General features: G+C 50.7%; 1 protein-coding gene across 6 annotated transcripts in view; it reads right to left on the bottom strand.

The window, feature by feature from the left end:
- Positions 1–1,675: 1,675 nt before the first annotated feature.
- The window catches only part of LOC140207218 (uncharacterized), a 52,046-nt gene continuing 35,945 nt past the window's right edge, over positions 1,676–17,776 (bottom strand). For 5 of the 6 annotated variants that reach the window (XM_072275618.1, XM_072275617.1, XM_072275619.1 and 2 more), the window contains 6 exons: positions 13,274–13,393; positions 12,025–12,141; positions 10,162–10,575; positions 6,730–6,872; positions 3,920–3,984; positions 1,676–2,662 (listed from right to left, as the gene is read on the bottom strand). In XM_072275618.1, coding sequence (XP_072131719.1) covers positions 2,470–2,662; positions 3,920–3,984; positions 6,730–6,872; positions 10,162–10,575; positions 12,025–12,141; positions 13,274–13,393 — 1,052 coding nt within the window. In that variant the 3' untranslated portion in view covers positions 1,676–2,469. Of the gene's footprint in view, positions 2,663–3,919; positions 3,985–6,729; positions 6,873–10,161; positions 10,576–12,024; positions 12,142–13,273; positions 13,994–17,776 lie in introns of those variants that run through there. The other variant, XM_072275616.1, reaches the window with a different exon arrangement.

The following is a 17,776-nucleotide window of genomic DNA, read 5'->3' as shown; positions in this document are numbered from 1 at the left end:
CACTCGTATGGGAATAGTGCGGCGAGCGCTCTTGGAACAACTCACATCAAACACGTCAGTAAAGAAGACAGCTTCCAGTTTCAACATCTTCTCCATCAATCTCCTCTCCAAACCGCCAGCACCGGTGAGTCCCCAAAGATGAATGAATCAGCGGTCAACCTTTCCCCTTTTGCAGGTAGGTTCTCCCCGGCTTGTCTCCCGTCCTGGTGACTAATGTATCTTTAGGTCTTTCTGATTTTTGGGCATCTTCTCCCTTGTGATGGTAACTGTGCCACTTCTCTTCCCTCACACACTACAACATCAGGCACACTGCTGGTGTCTTCCACAGTGAAGACTGATGCAAAATACTCATTTAGCTCATCAGCCATCTCCTTTTCCTCTGTTATTATTTCTCCTGCCTCATTTTCTAGCGGTACCATATCCACTCTCATTTCTCCTTTATTCTTAGCATACTTGAAAAAAGTTTTTACTATCCACTTTGATGTTGTTTGTAGCTTGCTTTCATATTTCATCTTTTTCCTTCTAATGTTTTTTTTTAGTTGCTTTCTGAGGCTTTTTTAAAAAAACTTCCCGGTCCTCTAACTTCCCATTAATTTTTGCTTTATTGTTTGCTCTTTTGCTTTTACAATGGTTTTGAATTCCCTTGTCAGCCACAGTTGTGCTATTTTACTACTTGAAAACACATGTCCTGCACCTTAGTCATTTTTCCCAGAAAAGACATCCGTGCCAACATCTCCTTCCAATTTACCTCGGCCAACTCCTCTCTCGTACCACTGTAATTTCCCCTACTCCACTGGAATAGTGCTGCCTCAGACTTTACTTTCTCCCTGTCAAAATTCAAATTCCTGGCTGTCAGCATCCCAGATGATCTACACTGGGCCCAACACATTCATGCAAACACGAAGAAGGTTTCATGTTCCCGACGGAACAGGGGCCGGCGTCCAGGTTTCGGCAGTACCATTTCCCGGAGAGTAGTTTGCTGTCACTTTCACTTTCGGACACAGGATGCCAATTACTGCCTGTGACCCTCCTGCACGGAATGTATGCAGTTAAAAGCCTCGCGCTGAGCACTCAGTGCTCAACCGTAGGAGATCCATTGCTAGTAATACAGTTTGTGATTTTATCTTTGGCTTTCCACACTGTTGCCTTGTTTATTTCTAGTCTGCGTTTGTGTGTATTCTAGACCTAACCCTGCACTTTCCTTCACCACCATCCATAGCTCTCTCGTTTCAGAAGGGATTACAACATCGGGAGATTGGGAATAGTCGGTCTTTCATTGAAGACTCGCAGATTTCTGCAGATGAACGCTGGGAGCATTCTGACTTTTCGCACCTGGTCTGGAGTTTGCAAGGCACATGGCCACCAGAGGCTGCACAGAGGTGTGGAGTCAACCAGGTCCATCACGGTCACGGCCCTCCCCAGCATCGAGGACATCTTCAAGATGCGAAGCCCCGGAGAAGGCAGCATCCATCACTGAGGCCCTTCACCCGCCAGGATAAGCTCCCTGTCCATTCCTACCATCGGGGAAGAGGCCCAGGAGTCTGAAAACTCAACGAGTCAGGAACACCTTCCTACACTCCATCATCCGATTTCTGAATGTATGAGTGCCAACCCGACATTTTTGCATTTTTTTTGTAATTTACATTAATTTTACATTTTTTTCAATTTATTGATAGTGCAAAAGAACAAATTCAGTTTGTATAAATCACAGATAATAAAACTGCCAGAGATTATAGTGGAAAACGTCTGATACAAGACATTTAACACGCTGGTCTTCATCAGTCAGGACACTGAGTACGGGAGCCGGGAGGTCACGTCCCAGTTGTACGAGACGTCGGCGAGGCCGCACTGGGAGCACGGTGTTCGGTTTCGGTCGCCCTGCTGTAGGAAAGATGCTGCTGAGCAGGAACAGTTCAGGGGCAGATTTGCGAGGAACTTGCCGGGACTCGTGGGACTGGGATATGGAGCGAGGTCAGGAATTTTGAGGATTTATTCTGTGACCACACAGAGGCGTATAAAACCACGACGGGCACGGATAAGGCGAACACGTGCACTCTATTCCCCCAGGGCTGGGGTATCGTGAACAACAGCGAACATGATTCAGGTGAAAGCGGCTGAAGAGAGAAGAGGGAAAGCGAGAGGAGTTAGATAAGAGGAAGAGGGGGATGCGGAGAGCGGGGTAGAGAGGGAGTAGGGAATGGGAAGAGAGATTGTGATTAGAAGTTGGAGGAGTTGTGGAGAGGGAGGCAAGAAAGCAAGCGGAAGGGACATGGGATGGAATAGGAAAGGTGGGAAGGGAGGAGGATGAGAGGGAAAGTGTTTGGAGGAACGAGGGTGAAGAGAAATTGAGATGGCGAGTAAGAGAGCGATAGGAGGAGAGAGGAGAATACAGTAGGTGCGAGGGGCAGAGGAGATGGTTAGTGACAGTCGGAGAGAGAGATGGGCAGAAAGAGTGTGTTGTCATTTGAATCAAGTCGGCCCCTCGGGCTGTTGACACATAGCCTGGATCTTTTCAGAACTATCTGGACACCAACAGGCAGACTTCTCGCAGATGAAATGGTGTTGTTTCTGACTGCAAGGGTAAAACGCATTGTACCATTGACATTTCCTGCATTTGAACTTTCCGGCTTTCTCCTCGTACACGACATTAGAGGACACTTCTCTGTCAAGGAGGGGAAAAGAGTTTCAAAATGACAACTCCAGCAGACAGCTGTGTCAGCCCCCAAAATCACTGATGCCCTCCCTCACCATTGACTTGTAGCAGACTCCAAAATCTCCAACTACCCCACTTACCCAGCACAGTCACGTGTCAGTCTTTAGAATACTCCTACATCCCACTCTCTCCTTGCAGCCTTGTGTCAGACCCAAATTAATTGCTTGCCCCACACTCTCCCCGCATACCTGTTTCAGTCCCAATAATATTCCCACTGACCCACCCTCTCCTCACCGATCGGTGTCAGCCCCCAAAATAACCCCATGATCCCGCTTTCTCCCCACAGGCCCGTGTCGGACCCCAAAATACAGGCACAGCCCCACTCTCTCCCCATGGCTCCGCGCCAGTCCACAAAGTAACCCCACTAGCCAAACTTCTGATTACAGACCTGGTTCAGTCAGAAAAGGACACCCACTTCCCACGCTGTGCACAGGACCCGTATCGTGTCACAAATTAAACCAACTGTGCAATCTAACAACAACCCATGTCAGTTCCCAAACTAATCCAATTGCCCAATCTCTCCGCATACATCTTTGTGTCCTACTCCCTCCCCACAGTGTCCATCCATTGGAAAAGGTCCAGAGGAGATTTACCAGGATGCTGCCTGGTTTAGAGAGTATGCATTATGATCAGAGATTAAGGGAGCTACGGCTTTACTCTTTGGAGAGGAGGAGGATGAGAGGAGACATGATAGAGGTGTACAAGATAATAAGAGGAATAGATAGAGTGGCTAGCCAGCGCCTCTTCCCCAGGGCACCACTGCTCAATACAAGAGGACATGGCTTTAAGGTAAGGGGTGGGAAGTTGAAGGGGGATATTAGAGGAAGGATTTTTACTCAGAGTGGTTGGTGTGTAGAATGCACTGCCTGAGTCAGTGGTGGAGGCAGATACACTAGTGAAGTTTACTAGACAGCTATATGGAGGAATTTAATGTGCGGGGGTTATATGGGGGACAGGGTTTGAGGGTTGGCACAACATTGTGGGCCGAAGGGCCTGTACTGTGCTGTACTATCCTATCTTCTATGTTCAAACTACTCTTAGTGACAAATTATCTCCCCACAGACTTGTGTCAGTCCTGAAAATACACACACTTCAACACACTCTCCACAAACCCTGCCCATTCCATTCTCACAGCCCATGTCAGTCCCCAAAATAGTCCCATTGCACAATCTCTCTGCAAAACCCGCTATGATCCCCAAATCTCACCCGAATTTGCATTTTCCAATCCAGTATAATTTGTTCCGGTCATAGTCAGATCTGTCAATAAGGTCCTGAGAAATTAAATTGCTATCATTAATGAAAGCACAGCTTAAAGAGCATCACTCTGTGTCTGACCCCGGGAGTGCGTGATGGGACGGTGCGGAGGGAGATTCACTCTGCGTCTGACCCCGGGAGTGTGTGATGGGACGGTGCGGAGGGAGATTCACTCTGCGTCTGACCCCGGGAGTGTGTGATGGGACGGTGCGGAGGGAGATTCACTCTGCGTCTCACCCCGGGAGTGTGTGATGGGACGGTGGAGAGGGAGATTCATTCTGCGTCTGACCCCGGGAGTGTGTGATGGGTCGGTGTGGAGGGAGATTCACTCTGTGTCTGACCCCGGGAGTGTCTGATGGGACGGTGTGGAGGGAGATTCACTCTGTGTCTGACCTGGGGTGGGGGGGGTGTGGAGGGAGATTCACTCTGTGTCTGACCCCGGGAGTGTGTGATGGGACGGTGCGGAGGGAGATTCACTCTGTGTCTGACCCCGGGAGTGAGTGATGGGATGGTGCGGAGGGAGATTCACTCTGCGTCTGACCCCGGGAGTGTGTGATGGGACGGTGCGGAGGGAGATTCACTCTGCGTCTGACCCCGGGAGTGTGTGATGGGACGGTGGAGAGGGAGATTCATTCTGCGTCTGACCCCGGGAGTGTGTGATGGGTCGGTGTGGAGGGAGATTCACTCTGTGTCTGACCCCGGGAGTGTCTGATGGGACGGTGTGGAGGGAGATTCACTCTGTGTCTGACCCCGGGAGTGTGTGATGGGACGGTGTGGAGGGAGATTCACTCTGTGTCTGACCCCGGGAGTGTGTGATGGGACGGTGCGGAGGGAGATTCACTCTGTGTCTGACCCCGGGAGTGAGTGATGGGATGGTGCTGAGGGAGATTCACTCTGTGTCTGACCCCGGGAGTGTGTGATAGGACGGTGCGGAGGGAGATTCACTCTGTGTCTGACCCCGGGAGTGTGTGATGGGACGGTGCGGAGGGAGATTCACTCTGTGTCTGACCCCGGGAGTGGGTGATGGGACGGTGCGGAGGGAGATTCACTCTCGTCTGACCCCGGGAGTGTGTGATGGGACGGTGCGGAGGGAGATTCACTCTGTGTCTGACCCCGGGAGTGTCTGATGGGACGGTGTGGAGGGAGATTCACTCTGTGTCTGACCTGGGGTGGGGGGGGTGTGTGATGGGACGGTGTGGAGGGAGATTCACTCTGTGTCTGACCCCGGGAGTGTGTGATGGGACGGTGTGGAGGGAGATTCACCCCGTGTCTGACCCCGGGAGTGTGTGATGGGACGGTGCGGAGGGAGATTCACTCTGTGTCTGACCCCGGGAGTGAGTGATGGGATGGTGCGGAGGGAGATTCACTCTGTGTCTGACCCCGGGAGTGGGTGATGGGACGGTGCGGAGGGAGATTCACTCTCGTCTGACCCCGGGAGTGTGTGATGGGACGGTGCGGAGGGAGATTCACTCTGCGTCTGACCCCGGGAGTGTGTGATGGGACGGTGCGGAGGGAGATTCACTCTGCGTCTCACCCCGGGAGTGTGTGATGGGACGGTGGAGAGGGAGATTCATTCTGCGTCTGACCCCGGGAGTGTGTGATGGGTCGGTGTGGAGGGAGATTCACTCTGTGTCTGACCCCGGGAGTGTCTGATGGGACGGTGTGGAGGGAGATTCACTCTGTGTCTGACCTGGGGTGGGGGGGGTGTGGAGGGAGATTCACTCTGTGTCTGACCCCGGGAGTGTGTGATGGGACGGTGCGGAGGGAGATTCACTCTGTGTCTGACCCCGGGAGTGAGTGATGGGATGGTGCGGAGGGAGATTCACTCTGCGTCTGACCCCGGGAGTGTGTGATGGGACGGTGCGGAGGGAGATTCAGTCTGCGTCTGACCCCGGGAGTGTGTGATGGGACGGTGGAGAGGGAGATTCATTCTGCGTCTGACCCCGGGAGTGTGTGATGGGTCGGTGTGGAGGGAGATTCACTCTGTGTCTGACCCCGGGAGTGTCTGATGGGACGGTGTGGAGGGAGATTCACTCTGTGTCTGACCTGGGGTGGGGGGGGGGGTGTGATGGGACGGTGTGGAGGGAGATTCACTCTGTGTCTGACCCCGGGAGTGTGTGATGGGACGGTGTGGAGGGAGATTCACCCCGTGTCTGACCCCGGGAGTGTGTGATGGGACGGTGCGGAGGGAGATTCACTCTGTGTCTGACCCCGGGAGTGAGTGATGGGATGGTGCGGAGGGAGATTCACTCTGTGTCTGACCCCGGGAGTGTGTGATAGGACGGTGCGGAGGGAGATTCACTCTGTCTCTGACCCCGGGAGTGTGGGATGGGACGGTGTGGAGGGAGATTCACTCTGTGTCTGACCCCGGGAGTGTGTGATGGGTCGGTGTTGAGGGATATTCACTCTGTGTCTGACCCCGGGAGTGTGTGATGGGACGGTGTGGAGGGAGATTCACTCTGTGTCTGACCTGGGGTGGGGGGGGAGTGTGATGGGACGGTGTGGAGGTAGATTCACTCTGTGTCTGACCCGGGAGTGTGTGATGGGACGGTGTGGAGGGAGATTCACCCCGTGTCTGACCCCGGGAGTGTGTGATGGGACGGTGCGGAGGGAGATTCACTCAGTGTCTGACCCCGGGAGTGTGTGATGGGACGGTGCGGAGGGAGATTCACTCTGTGTCTGACCCCGGGAGTGTGTGATGGGACGGTGTGGAGGGAGATTCACTCTGGTGTCGATATATCTTCTGTCGAATTGACACATACCTCTTCCTCTTCTGAATTTATTTCAAGAAGCTTTGAATTAAACTTCGAACAATATTCTTTCGCTTCATCATAAGATTTTTTAAACTTCGATATGAAATAACAGCTGTCTTCAATTTTCATCCAGTCCAGGAAACACGGTTCTTCTGGAAATCAGGAACAAGGAACAGTGAATACTTCTCCGTATCGTACAATACAACTGCCGGAAGTCAGATACACACCGACCCATCACACAAATTACCGGGGTCAGACTCCCTCCACCAAATTGCATCTGCCATGAATTTGCCCACTCACCTAACCTATCCAAGTCACCCTGCATCCTCTCAGCATCCTCCTCACAGCTAACACTGCCGCCCAGCTTCGTGTCATCCGCAAACTTGGAGATGCTGCATTTAATTCCCTCGTCTAAGTCATTAATATAGATTGTAAACAGCTGGGGTCCCAGCACTGAGCCTTGCGGTACCCCACTAGTTACTGCCTGCCATTCTGAAAAGGTCCCGTTTATTCCCACTCTTTGCTTCCTGTCTGCTAACCAATTCTCTATCCACATCAATACCTTACCCCCAATACCGTGTGCTTTAAGTTTGCACACTAATCTCCTGTGTGGGACCTTGTCAAAAGCCTTTTGAAAATCCAAATATAACACATCCACTGGTTCTCCCCTATCCACTCTACTAGTTATATCCTCAAAAAATTCTATGAGATTCGTCAGACATGATTTTCCTTTCACAAATCAATGCTGACTTTGTCCGATGATTTCACCACTTTCCAAATGTGCTGTTATCACATCTTTGATAACTGACTCTAGGATTTTCCCCACCACCGATGTTAGGCTAACCGGTCTATAATTCCCCGGTTTCTCTCTCCTTCCTTTTTTAAAAAGTGGGGTTACATTAGGCACCCTCCAATCCTCAGGAACTAGTCCAGAATCTAACGAGTTTTGAAAAATTATCACTAATGTATCCACTATTACTTGGGCTACTTCCTTAAGCACTCTGGGATGCAGACCATCTGGCCCTGGGGATTTATCTGCCTTTAACCCCTTCAATTTACCTAACACCACTTCCCTACTAACATGTATTTCGCTCAGTTCCTCCATCTCACTGGACCTTCTGTCCCCTACTATTTCCGGAAGATTATTTATGTGGCTCACATAAAAGTGGTACACCTGAGGACTGGAAGAAATTCAGAGTCCAGCAGAGGAGGACAAAGGGAATTATTGACCAGTTAGCCTCACATAGAATTTTTTGAGGATGTAACTAGTAGAGTGGATAGGGGAGAACCAGTGGATGTGTTATATTTGGATTTTCAAAAGCCTTTTGACAAGGTCCCACACAGGAGATTAGTGTGCAAACTTAAAGCACATGGTATTGGGGATAAGGTATTGATGTGGATAGAGAATTGGTTGGCAGACAGGAAACAAAGAGTGGGAATAAACGGGACCTTTTCAGAATGGCAGGCGGTGACTAGTGGGGTACCGCAAGGCTCAGTACTGGGACCCCAGTTGTTTACAATATAATTAATGACTTGGATGAGGGAATTAAATGCAGCATCTCCAAGTTTGCGGATGAGACACGAAGCTGGGCGGCAGTGTTAGCTGTGAGGAGGATGCTAAGAGGATGCAGGGTGACTTGGATAGGTTAGGTGAGTGGGCAAATTCATGTCAGTTGCAACTTAACGTGCATAAATGTGAGGTTATCGACTTTAGTGGCAAAAATAGGAAAACAGATTATTATCTGAATGGTGGCCGATTAGGAAAAGGGGAGGTGCAATGAGACCTGGGTGTCATTATACACCAGTCATTGAAAGTGGGCATGCAGGTACAGCAGGCGGTGAAAAAGGCGAATGGTATGCTGGCATTTATAACAAGAGGATTCGAGTACAGGAGCAGGAAGGTACTACTGCAGTTGTACAAGACCTTGGTGAGACCACACCTGGAGTATTGTGTGCAGTTTTGGTCCCCTAATCTGAGGAAAGACATTCTTGCCATAGAGGGAGTTCAAAGAAGGTTCACCAGATTGATTCCTGGGATGGCAGGACTTTCATATGATGAAAGACTGGATTGACTGGGCTTATACTCGTTGGAATTTAGAAGATTGAGGGGGGAATTTTATTGAAAAGTATAAAATCCTAAAGGGATTGGAAAGGCTAGATGCAGGAAGATTGTTCCCGATGTTGGGGAAGTCCAGAACGAGGGGTCACAGTTTGAGGATAAAGGGGAAGCCTTTTAGCACCGAGATGAGGAAAAACTTCTTCACACAGAGAGTGGTGAATCTGTGGAATTCTCTGTCACAAGAAACAGTTGAGGCCAGTTCATTGCAGGGAGTTAGATATGGCCCTTGAGGCTAAAGGGATCAGGGGGTATGGAGGGAAGGCAAGTACAGGGTTCTGAGTTGGATGATCAGCCGTGATCGTACTGAATGCCGGTGCAGGCTCGAAGGGCCGAATGGCCTATTCCTGCACCTATTTTCTATGTTTCTATGTTTCCCTCTGCACCGTCCCATCACACACTCCCGGGGTCAGACACAGAGGGAATCTCCCTCCACATCGTCCCATCACACACTCCCGGGGTCAGACACATAGTGAATCTCCCTCCACACCGTCCCATCACACACTCCCGGGGTCTGACACATAGTGAATCTCCCTCCACACCGTCCCATCACACACTCCCGGGGTCAGACACTGAGTGAATCTCCCTCCACACCGTCCCATCACACACTCCCGGGGTCAGACACAGAGTGAATCTCCCTTCACACCGTCCCATCACACACTCCCGGGGCCAGACACAGAGTGAATCTCCCTCCACACCGTCCCATCACACACTCCCGGGGTCAGACACAGAGGGAATCTCCCTCCACATCGTCCCATCACACACTCCCGGGGTCAGACACAGAGTGAATCTCCCTCCACACTGTCCGATCACGGACTCCCAGAGTCAGACACAGAGTGAATCTCCCTCCGCACCGTCCCATCACACACTCCCGGGGTCAGACACAGAGTGAATCTCCCTCCACACCGTCCCATCACACACTCCCGGGGTCAGACACTGAGTGAATCTCCCTCCACACTATTACGCCACTCATATTCAGAGATCAGAGCTTCTCCCCTCGTCCTATCGAACGCAGAGTGAAGCTCCTCCTGTGCAGCGATAACATTGCACTCCCGGGTCCAGACACTAGGTGTCGCTCCCGTCACACCGTCCCTTCACGCACTGCCCGCATTCAGGCACTAGGTGTCGCTCCCGCTACACCGTCCATTCACGCACTTGCCGGGATCAGACACTAGGTGTCGCTTGCGCTACACCGTCCGTTCACGCACTTGCCGGGAATCGCCGCACGTCTCATCGTACAGTCCCGATATCAGCCCCAGACTACAGCCTGCCCTCCCATCTCTGCCTTGTGATTAGTAGCGTGGGAAGTGTGGATGTTATCTCACCCTTTCTACTGGACAGCAGTTGGCAGATTTCAGCCTTGGTTTCGTTGAGAGTTCCGTACTTCATTTCGAGGTGTCTGAAGTTGTCAAGGAGATGGATTTGCATTTGGCGCTGATCAGAGAGATTGCTGCTCAGGACGGAGAGGTTGCTTTCCAGGACTAACACCTTGTTTTCAAGGGTGGAGTGGTTGCTTTCGAGAACAAGTAACTTGCTTTCGAGGACGGAGACATTCTTGAGACAGGTCCTCAGGGAGAGATCCAGGCGTGAATTCTCGTTTGTCCTGTATTCAAGGGTTGAGTTCAGCTCGTCGTTTTGCAGTCGGCGTTGGCGCTGGGTCCTGTTCATCTCCTGATATTCTTCCAGAAGTCTCTGGTACTTTTGATCGGAGGCGATCAGAGACTGACGGATCTGTAACACTGAGAGAGGTCGTGAAGGGGATGTCATTGTCACGGTGAATCGTCTGTCAGTGCTACAGTGAGCGGTGTGTCGGTATCACGTTAAGGGGTGTGACTGGGAATAAAATGATCCTTTTCTCTTCGGCTGCCAGTGACTAGTTCTGTTCCGCGGGGTCGGTGTTGAAACAACGTCTTTTTATGCTGTATATTAATGATTTAAATGATGGAATAGAGCCTTGTTGCCAAGTTTGCAGATGATATGAAGACTGGTGGAGGGGCAGGTAGTGTTGAGGAAACGGGTAGGATGCAGAACGACTTAGACAGATTTAGAGAAAGGGCAAGAAATTGGCAAATGAAATATAATGTTGGGAAATGCATGATAATGCCCACTTTGGTAGTAGAAATAAATGTGTGGACTATTTTCTAAACGGGGAGAAAATCCAGGAATCTGAGATACAGGCAGACTTCGGAGTCCTTGTGCAGAACACCCTGAAGGTTAACTTGCAGGTCGAGTTGGTGGCGATGAAGGCAAATGCAATGTTAGCATTCATTTCAAGAGGTCGAGAATACAAGAGCAGGGATGTGATGTTGAGGCTTCATGAGGCACTGGTGAGGCTTCACCTTGAGTATTGTGAACAGTTTTGGGCCCCTCGTCTTAGAAAGGATGTGCTGGCATTGGAGAGGGTCCAGAGGAGGTTCACAAGGATGATTCCGGGAATGAAAGGGTTATCGTACGATGAACGTTTGATGGCTCTGGGTCTGTACTCGCTGGAATTCAGAAGGATGAGGGGGGATCTCATTGTAACCTTTCAAATGTTGAAAGGCCTAGACAGAATAGATGTGGAAAGGATGTTTCCCATGGTGGGGGAGTCTAGAACAAGAGGGCACAGCCTCAGGATAGAGGGGCGCCCTTTCAAAACAGGGATACGGAGAAATTTCTTTCGCCAGAGGGTGGTGAATTGGTGGAATTTGTTACCACGGGCAGCTGTGGAGGTCAGGTCATTGGGTGTATTTAAGGCCGAGATTGATAGGTTCTTGATTGGACACGGGATCAAAGATTACGGGGAGAAGGCCGGGAACTGGGGCCAAGGAGGAGATGGGGGAAGAAAAAGGATCAGCCAAGATCGAATGGCGGAGCGGACTCGATGGGCCAAATGGACTAGCTCTGCTCCTACGTATTATAGTCTTATGGTCTTATACTCACGGTGAGACTGTGAGGGGCATGTCGGAGTCACGGCGAGCTGGTGTCGTGTTCCTGCGTCACGCTGGCATTTGGTTGTACCAGGGTAAAGGTCGCGTCACAGGAACGGTTTGGAGTCTGCCGGCGTTACGGTGAGGTGGGGAGGTGATGGACTCACCGTGTGGGCTCCCCGGTGTCGCAGTCAGGGATGTGTCGGTGTCACCGTCAGGGCTTACACTAACATTTCGTTCCACTCTGCTTGCCTGCGGTCGGAGCCCCGTTAAACTCACCATGGATCGAGAGCCCGGCCACGATCGCGATGACGGAGAACGTGACGAGGCAGGATGGGCAGATCTTCCGGTACGATCTGTCTCCGATGTTCTCTCTCGGCTCCTGTTTATCCGCACCTGCAGAGAGCCCATTCAGCGTGTGCGTGAATTCAGCCGTCTCCCCCACTGGGGACTCCCTCCCACCCACCGTCCGCGCTCTCTCCTCCTCAGACGGGAAGTCCGTCACCGGCGGTGCTCACCACAGGGTTGGTGTTGGACTAGTGATCTTTGTCAACTCTATCGACCGTTTGCGGCAGATTGTACAAGACGTGGTCGGCAAGCTTGCAGACGACACTAACTTTGGTGGTGGGGTCAACAGCGAAGACAGTCATTTCCTACAGTGCAATCTCATTTAGCTGGGGACGTGGGCCAAAGAGTGGCAAATGCAGTTTAATTCAGAGAAGTGCGAGCCATTGTATTTCGGGAGGAGAAGCTGGAGTAGGACATCCACAGTGAACGAGAGGGACCCGGGGGGAGTGTTGTGGAACAAGGGGACCCAGCACCCTGGGGAGTGTTTTAGACCAGAGGGACCCAGGGGTACAGGGACACGGTTCCCTTAAAGTGGAGTCACAGGTAGAGAGGGACCCTGGGGAGTATTGTTAAACAGAGGGAAACAGGGGTATGGGGACATGGTTCCCTGAAAGTGGAGACACAGGTAGATGGGACGGTGAAGAAGGCGTTCGACACGCTGGCCTTCATTAGTCAGGACACTGAGTACGGGAGTCGGGGGGGGTCACGTCCCAGTCGTACGAGACGTCGGTGAGGCCGCACTGGGAGTACGGTGTTCGGTTTTTGTCGCTCTGCTGTAGGAAAGATGCCGCTGAGCTGGAAAGAGTGCGGAGGGAGATTTACGAGGATGTCGCCGGGACTCGAGGGACTGAGTGACGGAGAGAGGTCGGGCAGGTTGGGACTTTATTCCTTGGAGCGTAGGGGTGACCTTACAGAGGTGTGTAAAACCACGAGGGGCACAGATAGGGTGAACGTGCACAGTCTTTTCCCCAGGGTCGGGGAATCCAGAACCAGAGGGCACAGGTTTAAGGTGAGAGGGGAAAAGTTTTTCACTGGGGACAAGCTTTCTTAACCAAGATGTGATCTGTCTAAGGAACGAGCTGCCTGATGAAATGGTCGAGGTAGATGCGACAGAAACTCGGGCGCTTCGGCGTGTGACCCGTGGCCCCTGCAGAAAGAGGCCATTACTGTGAACTCTGACCTGTTCGAGCAGCGAGTGGCTGCCCCCCGGGTTCTGAGGTAACAGGAGGATCCTCAATGTCCTCGATGAGGGGCTCGTCTCTCCGGAAGTTCAGCTCTGAGTAGGTGGAGGTCAGACCATCTGCCAGGGAGAAACATAAAGAGGAGAGACAGACAGACATCGAGAAGAGAGAGAGACATTGAGAAGAGAGACAGACATTGAGGAGAGAGAGAGACATTGAGAAGAGAGAGACATTGAGGAGAGAGAGAGACATTGAGGAGAGATAGACATTGAGAAGAGAGAGAGACATTGAGGAGAGAGAGACATTGAGAAGAGAAAGAGACATTGAGAAGAGAGAGAGACATTGAGGAGAGAGAGAGATAATGAGAAGAGAGAGTGAGAGACATTGAGAAGAGAGAGACATTGAGGAGAGAGAGATATTGAGAGGAGAGAGAGACATTGAGAAGAGAGAGAGACACTGAGAAGAGAGAGAGACATTGAGAGAGAGAGAGACATTGAAAAGAGAGTGACAGACATTGAGAAGAGAGAGAGACATTGAGAAAAGAAAGAGACATTGAGAGAGAGAGACATTGAGAAGAGAGTGAGAGACATTGAGAGAGAGAGAGACAGACATTGAGAAGAGAGAGAGAGAGACATTAAGTGAGAGAGAGAGAACTGAGAGACAGGGCTCCGCCATCACCACCTCTCCCGCTGCCCTCTCTCCTCAGCACTCCTCCAGGCCGTTCCTTGTCACACACCGTCCCACATCGCTTCCTCCTCAGCCCCCCTTCCTCCTCATCGCCCCTCCCACGGCACTCCCAGCACACCGACCCTCCCATGGCATGCCATTACCCCCCCCAACACCACTTCCTCTTCACCCCATTCCACGGCACCCCTCTCATACCGCCATCCCACAAAGGCCCTCCAGGCACCCCGCTGCCCAAAACACACCATCCTTACTGAACGCCCGCTCGCTCATTGTGTCTCCTCCCCACGCATCCCCTCCGTCTGATCGTCTTTCTTTCTTTCATTAATTTTTTAGTGATTTTTTTTAACAAGCATAAATACAGAGGAGAATTAGTTCAAATATATATATCAGTAACAATATAAACCAAGATTAAGACAAACTTTGTCAAAGTCAAAGATATTGTTAAACTAGTATAAAATATATAATAACAAAGAAATGAAAATAGCAACTCTCCTCTTACCAGTTTCTGAAGAGAAAGGAAAAAACATTGGGTTTTAAATGAAAAGAGAGAATAAAACAACTTTCTGATCAAATCTAAAACTTCGGGAAAAAAAAAAGATTAAAAGAGTAATAATTCAAATGAAATGAAAATTTTGGATAAAGGGTCGCCCCATATTTGCTCAAATTTAAAGGATGTATGAAAGAGAGCAGAAGATGGCAGCACGACGCAGCGCGCGTGGCCTATCTGTCAGGTAGGGGACCATGCACAATCCTGATTTGATGGAGAGGGACGCGAGGGTACGGGGGAACATCTGGAGAAACTACTGAAATGGCCGCTGTTACTGTGTGGTCTGGAATCTACGGAGCAGAAGGCCCCGAAATCCTCGACTTTGTTTGTTTCAGCGGCCGGGGGGAGGTCAAAGGCGCTCGGCAGAGGATGGCGCCCGGGTGGCTGTATCGGAGAGGCTGGTCGGAGGCTCGGAGTTTTCGGACGGACGGACTCAGTGTCGGCTGTGGTCGGCTGCTTCCAAGGCCTCGGCAGGTCGACGGCGCCTGGGGGTTTATGGCAGGGAGTTTCTCCCTTTTGCCGCCTGTTATCAGGGACTCGGGAGTCGATCGACTCGGGGACTTTAAGACTTCTTTTTTTACCGTGCCCATGGTCTGCTCTTCATCAAATTACGGTATTGCTTTGCACTGCTGTAACTATATGTTATAATTATGTGGGTCCGTCAGGGTTAATCAGGGCCATAGAGCACCCCTGTGGCTGTCCCCCTGAACAATCACTACTCCCGTTCGAATACTGTGGGCGGAGATGGCTTACCCAGGGGTCAGAAACAGCGGCTCGGAAGGAAGAAGGCAGCAGTGACAGGGGTCTCAATCGTTGGGGGAGGGGGTCAGACAGCAGATTCTGCGGACTCGGGAAAGAAACGCGGCTGGCCGTTTGCCTCCCAGGTGCCAGGGTCCGGGGACGTTTCCGATAGCATCCACGATATCCTGAAGTGGGAAGGAGAACAGCCAGAGGTCGTGGCACATATTGGTACCAACGACACGGGTAGGAAAAGGGAGGAAGTCCTGAAAACAGACGGCAGGGAGTGAGGAAGGAAGTTGAGAAGCAGGACCACAAAGGTAGTAATCTCGGGATACATAGAACATAAAACATAAAATTGTACAGCAGAGTACAGGCCCTTCGGCCCACAATGCTGTGCCGACCCTCAAACCCTGCCTCCCATATAACCCACCACCTTTAATTCCTCCATATACCTGTCTAGTAGTCTCTTAAACTTTACTAGTGTTTCTGCCTCCACCACTGACTCAGGCAGTGCATTCCACGCACCAACCACTCTGAGTAAAAAACCTTCCTCTAATATCCCCCTTCAACTTCCCACCCCTTACCTTAAAGCCATGTCCTCTTGTATTGAGCAGTGGTGTCCTGGGGAAGAGGCGCTGGCTATCCACTCTATCTATTCCTCTTATTATCTTGTACACCTCTATCATGTCTCCTCTCATCCTCCTTCTCTCCAAAGAGTAAAGGCCTAGCTCCCTTAATCTCTGACCATAATGCATACTCTCTAAACCAGGCAGCATCCTGGTAATTCTCCTCTGTACCCTTTCCAATGCTTCCACATCCTTCCTATCCATCCATCCCCGGACCCTGGCACCTGGGAGACAACCAGAACTGGGCACAGTACTCCAAGTGTGGCCTGACCTGCGTTTTATAGAGCTGCATCATTACATCGCAACTTTTAAATTCTATCCCTCGACTTATGAAAGCTAACACCCCATAAGCTTTCTTAACTATCCTATCCACCTGTGAGGCAACTTTCAGGGTTCCGTGGACATGTACCACGAGATCCCTCTGCTCCTCCACACTACCAAGTATCCTGCCATTTACTTTGTACGCTGCCTTGGAGTTTGTCCTTCCAAAGTGTATCACCTCACACTTCTCCGGGTTGAACTCCATCTGCCACTTCTCAGCCCACTTCTGCATCCTGTCAATGTCTCTCTGCAATCTTGGACAATCCTCTACACTATCTACAACACCACCAACCTTTGTGTCGCTGTGAGATTACTGCCTGTGCCATGCGACAGTGAGTACAGGAATATAATGAGGTGGAGGATAAATGTGTGACTGAGAGATTGGACCAGGGGGCAGGGATTCAGATTTCTGGTTCATTGGGAACTCTTCTGGGGCAGGTGTGACCGGTACAAAAAGGACAGGTTGCACTGGAATCTGAGGGGGACCGATATCCTGGCGGGGAGATTTGCTAAAGCTATTGGGGAGAGTTTGAATCTGGACTAGTTCCTGAGGATTGGAGGGTGGCTAATGTAACCCCACTTTTTAAAAAAGGAGGGAGAGAGAAACCAGGGAATTATAGACCGGTTAGCCTAACGTCGGTGGTAGGGAAACTGCTGGAGTCAGTTATCAAAGATGTGATAACAGCACATTTGGAAAGCGGTGAAATCATCGGACAAAGTCAGCATGGATTTGTGAAAGGAAAATCTCGTCTGATGAATCTCACAGAATTTTTTGAGGATGTAACTAGTAGAGTGCATAGGGGAGAACCAGTGGATGTGGTATATTTGGATTTTCAAAAGACTTTTGACCTGGTCCCACACAGGAGATTAGTGTGCAAACTTAAAGCACACAGTATTGGGGGTAAGGTATTGATGTGGATAGAGAATTGGTTAGCAGACAGGAAGCAAAGAGTGGGAATAAACGGGAACTTTTCAGAATGGCAGGCAGTGACTAGTGGGGTACCGCAAGGCTCAGTGCTGGGACCCCAGTTGTTTACAATATAATTAATGACTTGGATGAGGGAATTAAATGCAGCACCTCCAAGTTTGCGGATGACACGAAGCTGGGTGGCAGTGTTAGCTGTGAGGAGGATGCTAAGAGGATGCAGGGTGACTTGGATAGGTTGGGTGAGTGGGCAAATTCATGGCAAATGCAATTTAATGTGGATAAATGTGAAGTTTTCCATGTTGGCGGCAAAAATAGGAAAACAGATTATTATCTGAATGGTGGCCGATTAGGAAAAGGGGAGGTGCAACGAGACCTGGGTGTCATTATACACCAGTCATTGAAAGTGGGCATGCAGGTACAGCAGGCGGTGAAAAGGGCAAATGGTATGCTGGCATTTATAGCGAGAGGATTCGAGTACAGGAGCAGGGAGGTACTACTGCAGTTGTACAAGGCCTTGGTGAGACCACATCAGGAGTATTGTGTGCAGTTTTGGTCCCCTAATCTGAGGAAAGACATCCTTGCCATAGAGGGAGTACAAAGAAGGTTCACCAGATTGATTCCTGGGATGGCAGGACTTTCATATGAAGAAAGA

Source organism: Mobula birostris, chromosome 13, assembly GCF_030028105.1.
Source record: "Mobula birostris isolate sMobBir1 chromosome 13, sMobBir1.hap1, whole genome shotgun sequence".
Lineage (NCBI taxonomy): Eukaryota > Metazoa > Chordata > Chondrichthyes > Myliobatiformes > Myliobatidae > Mobula > Mobula birostris.
This window is presented reverse-complemented; position numbering and strand designations above follow the sequence as displayed.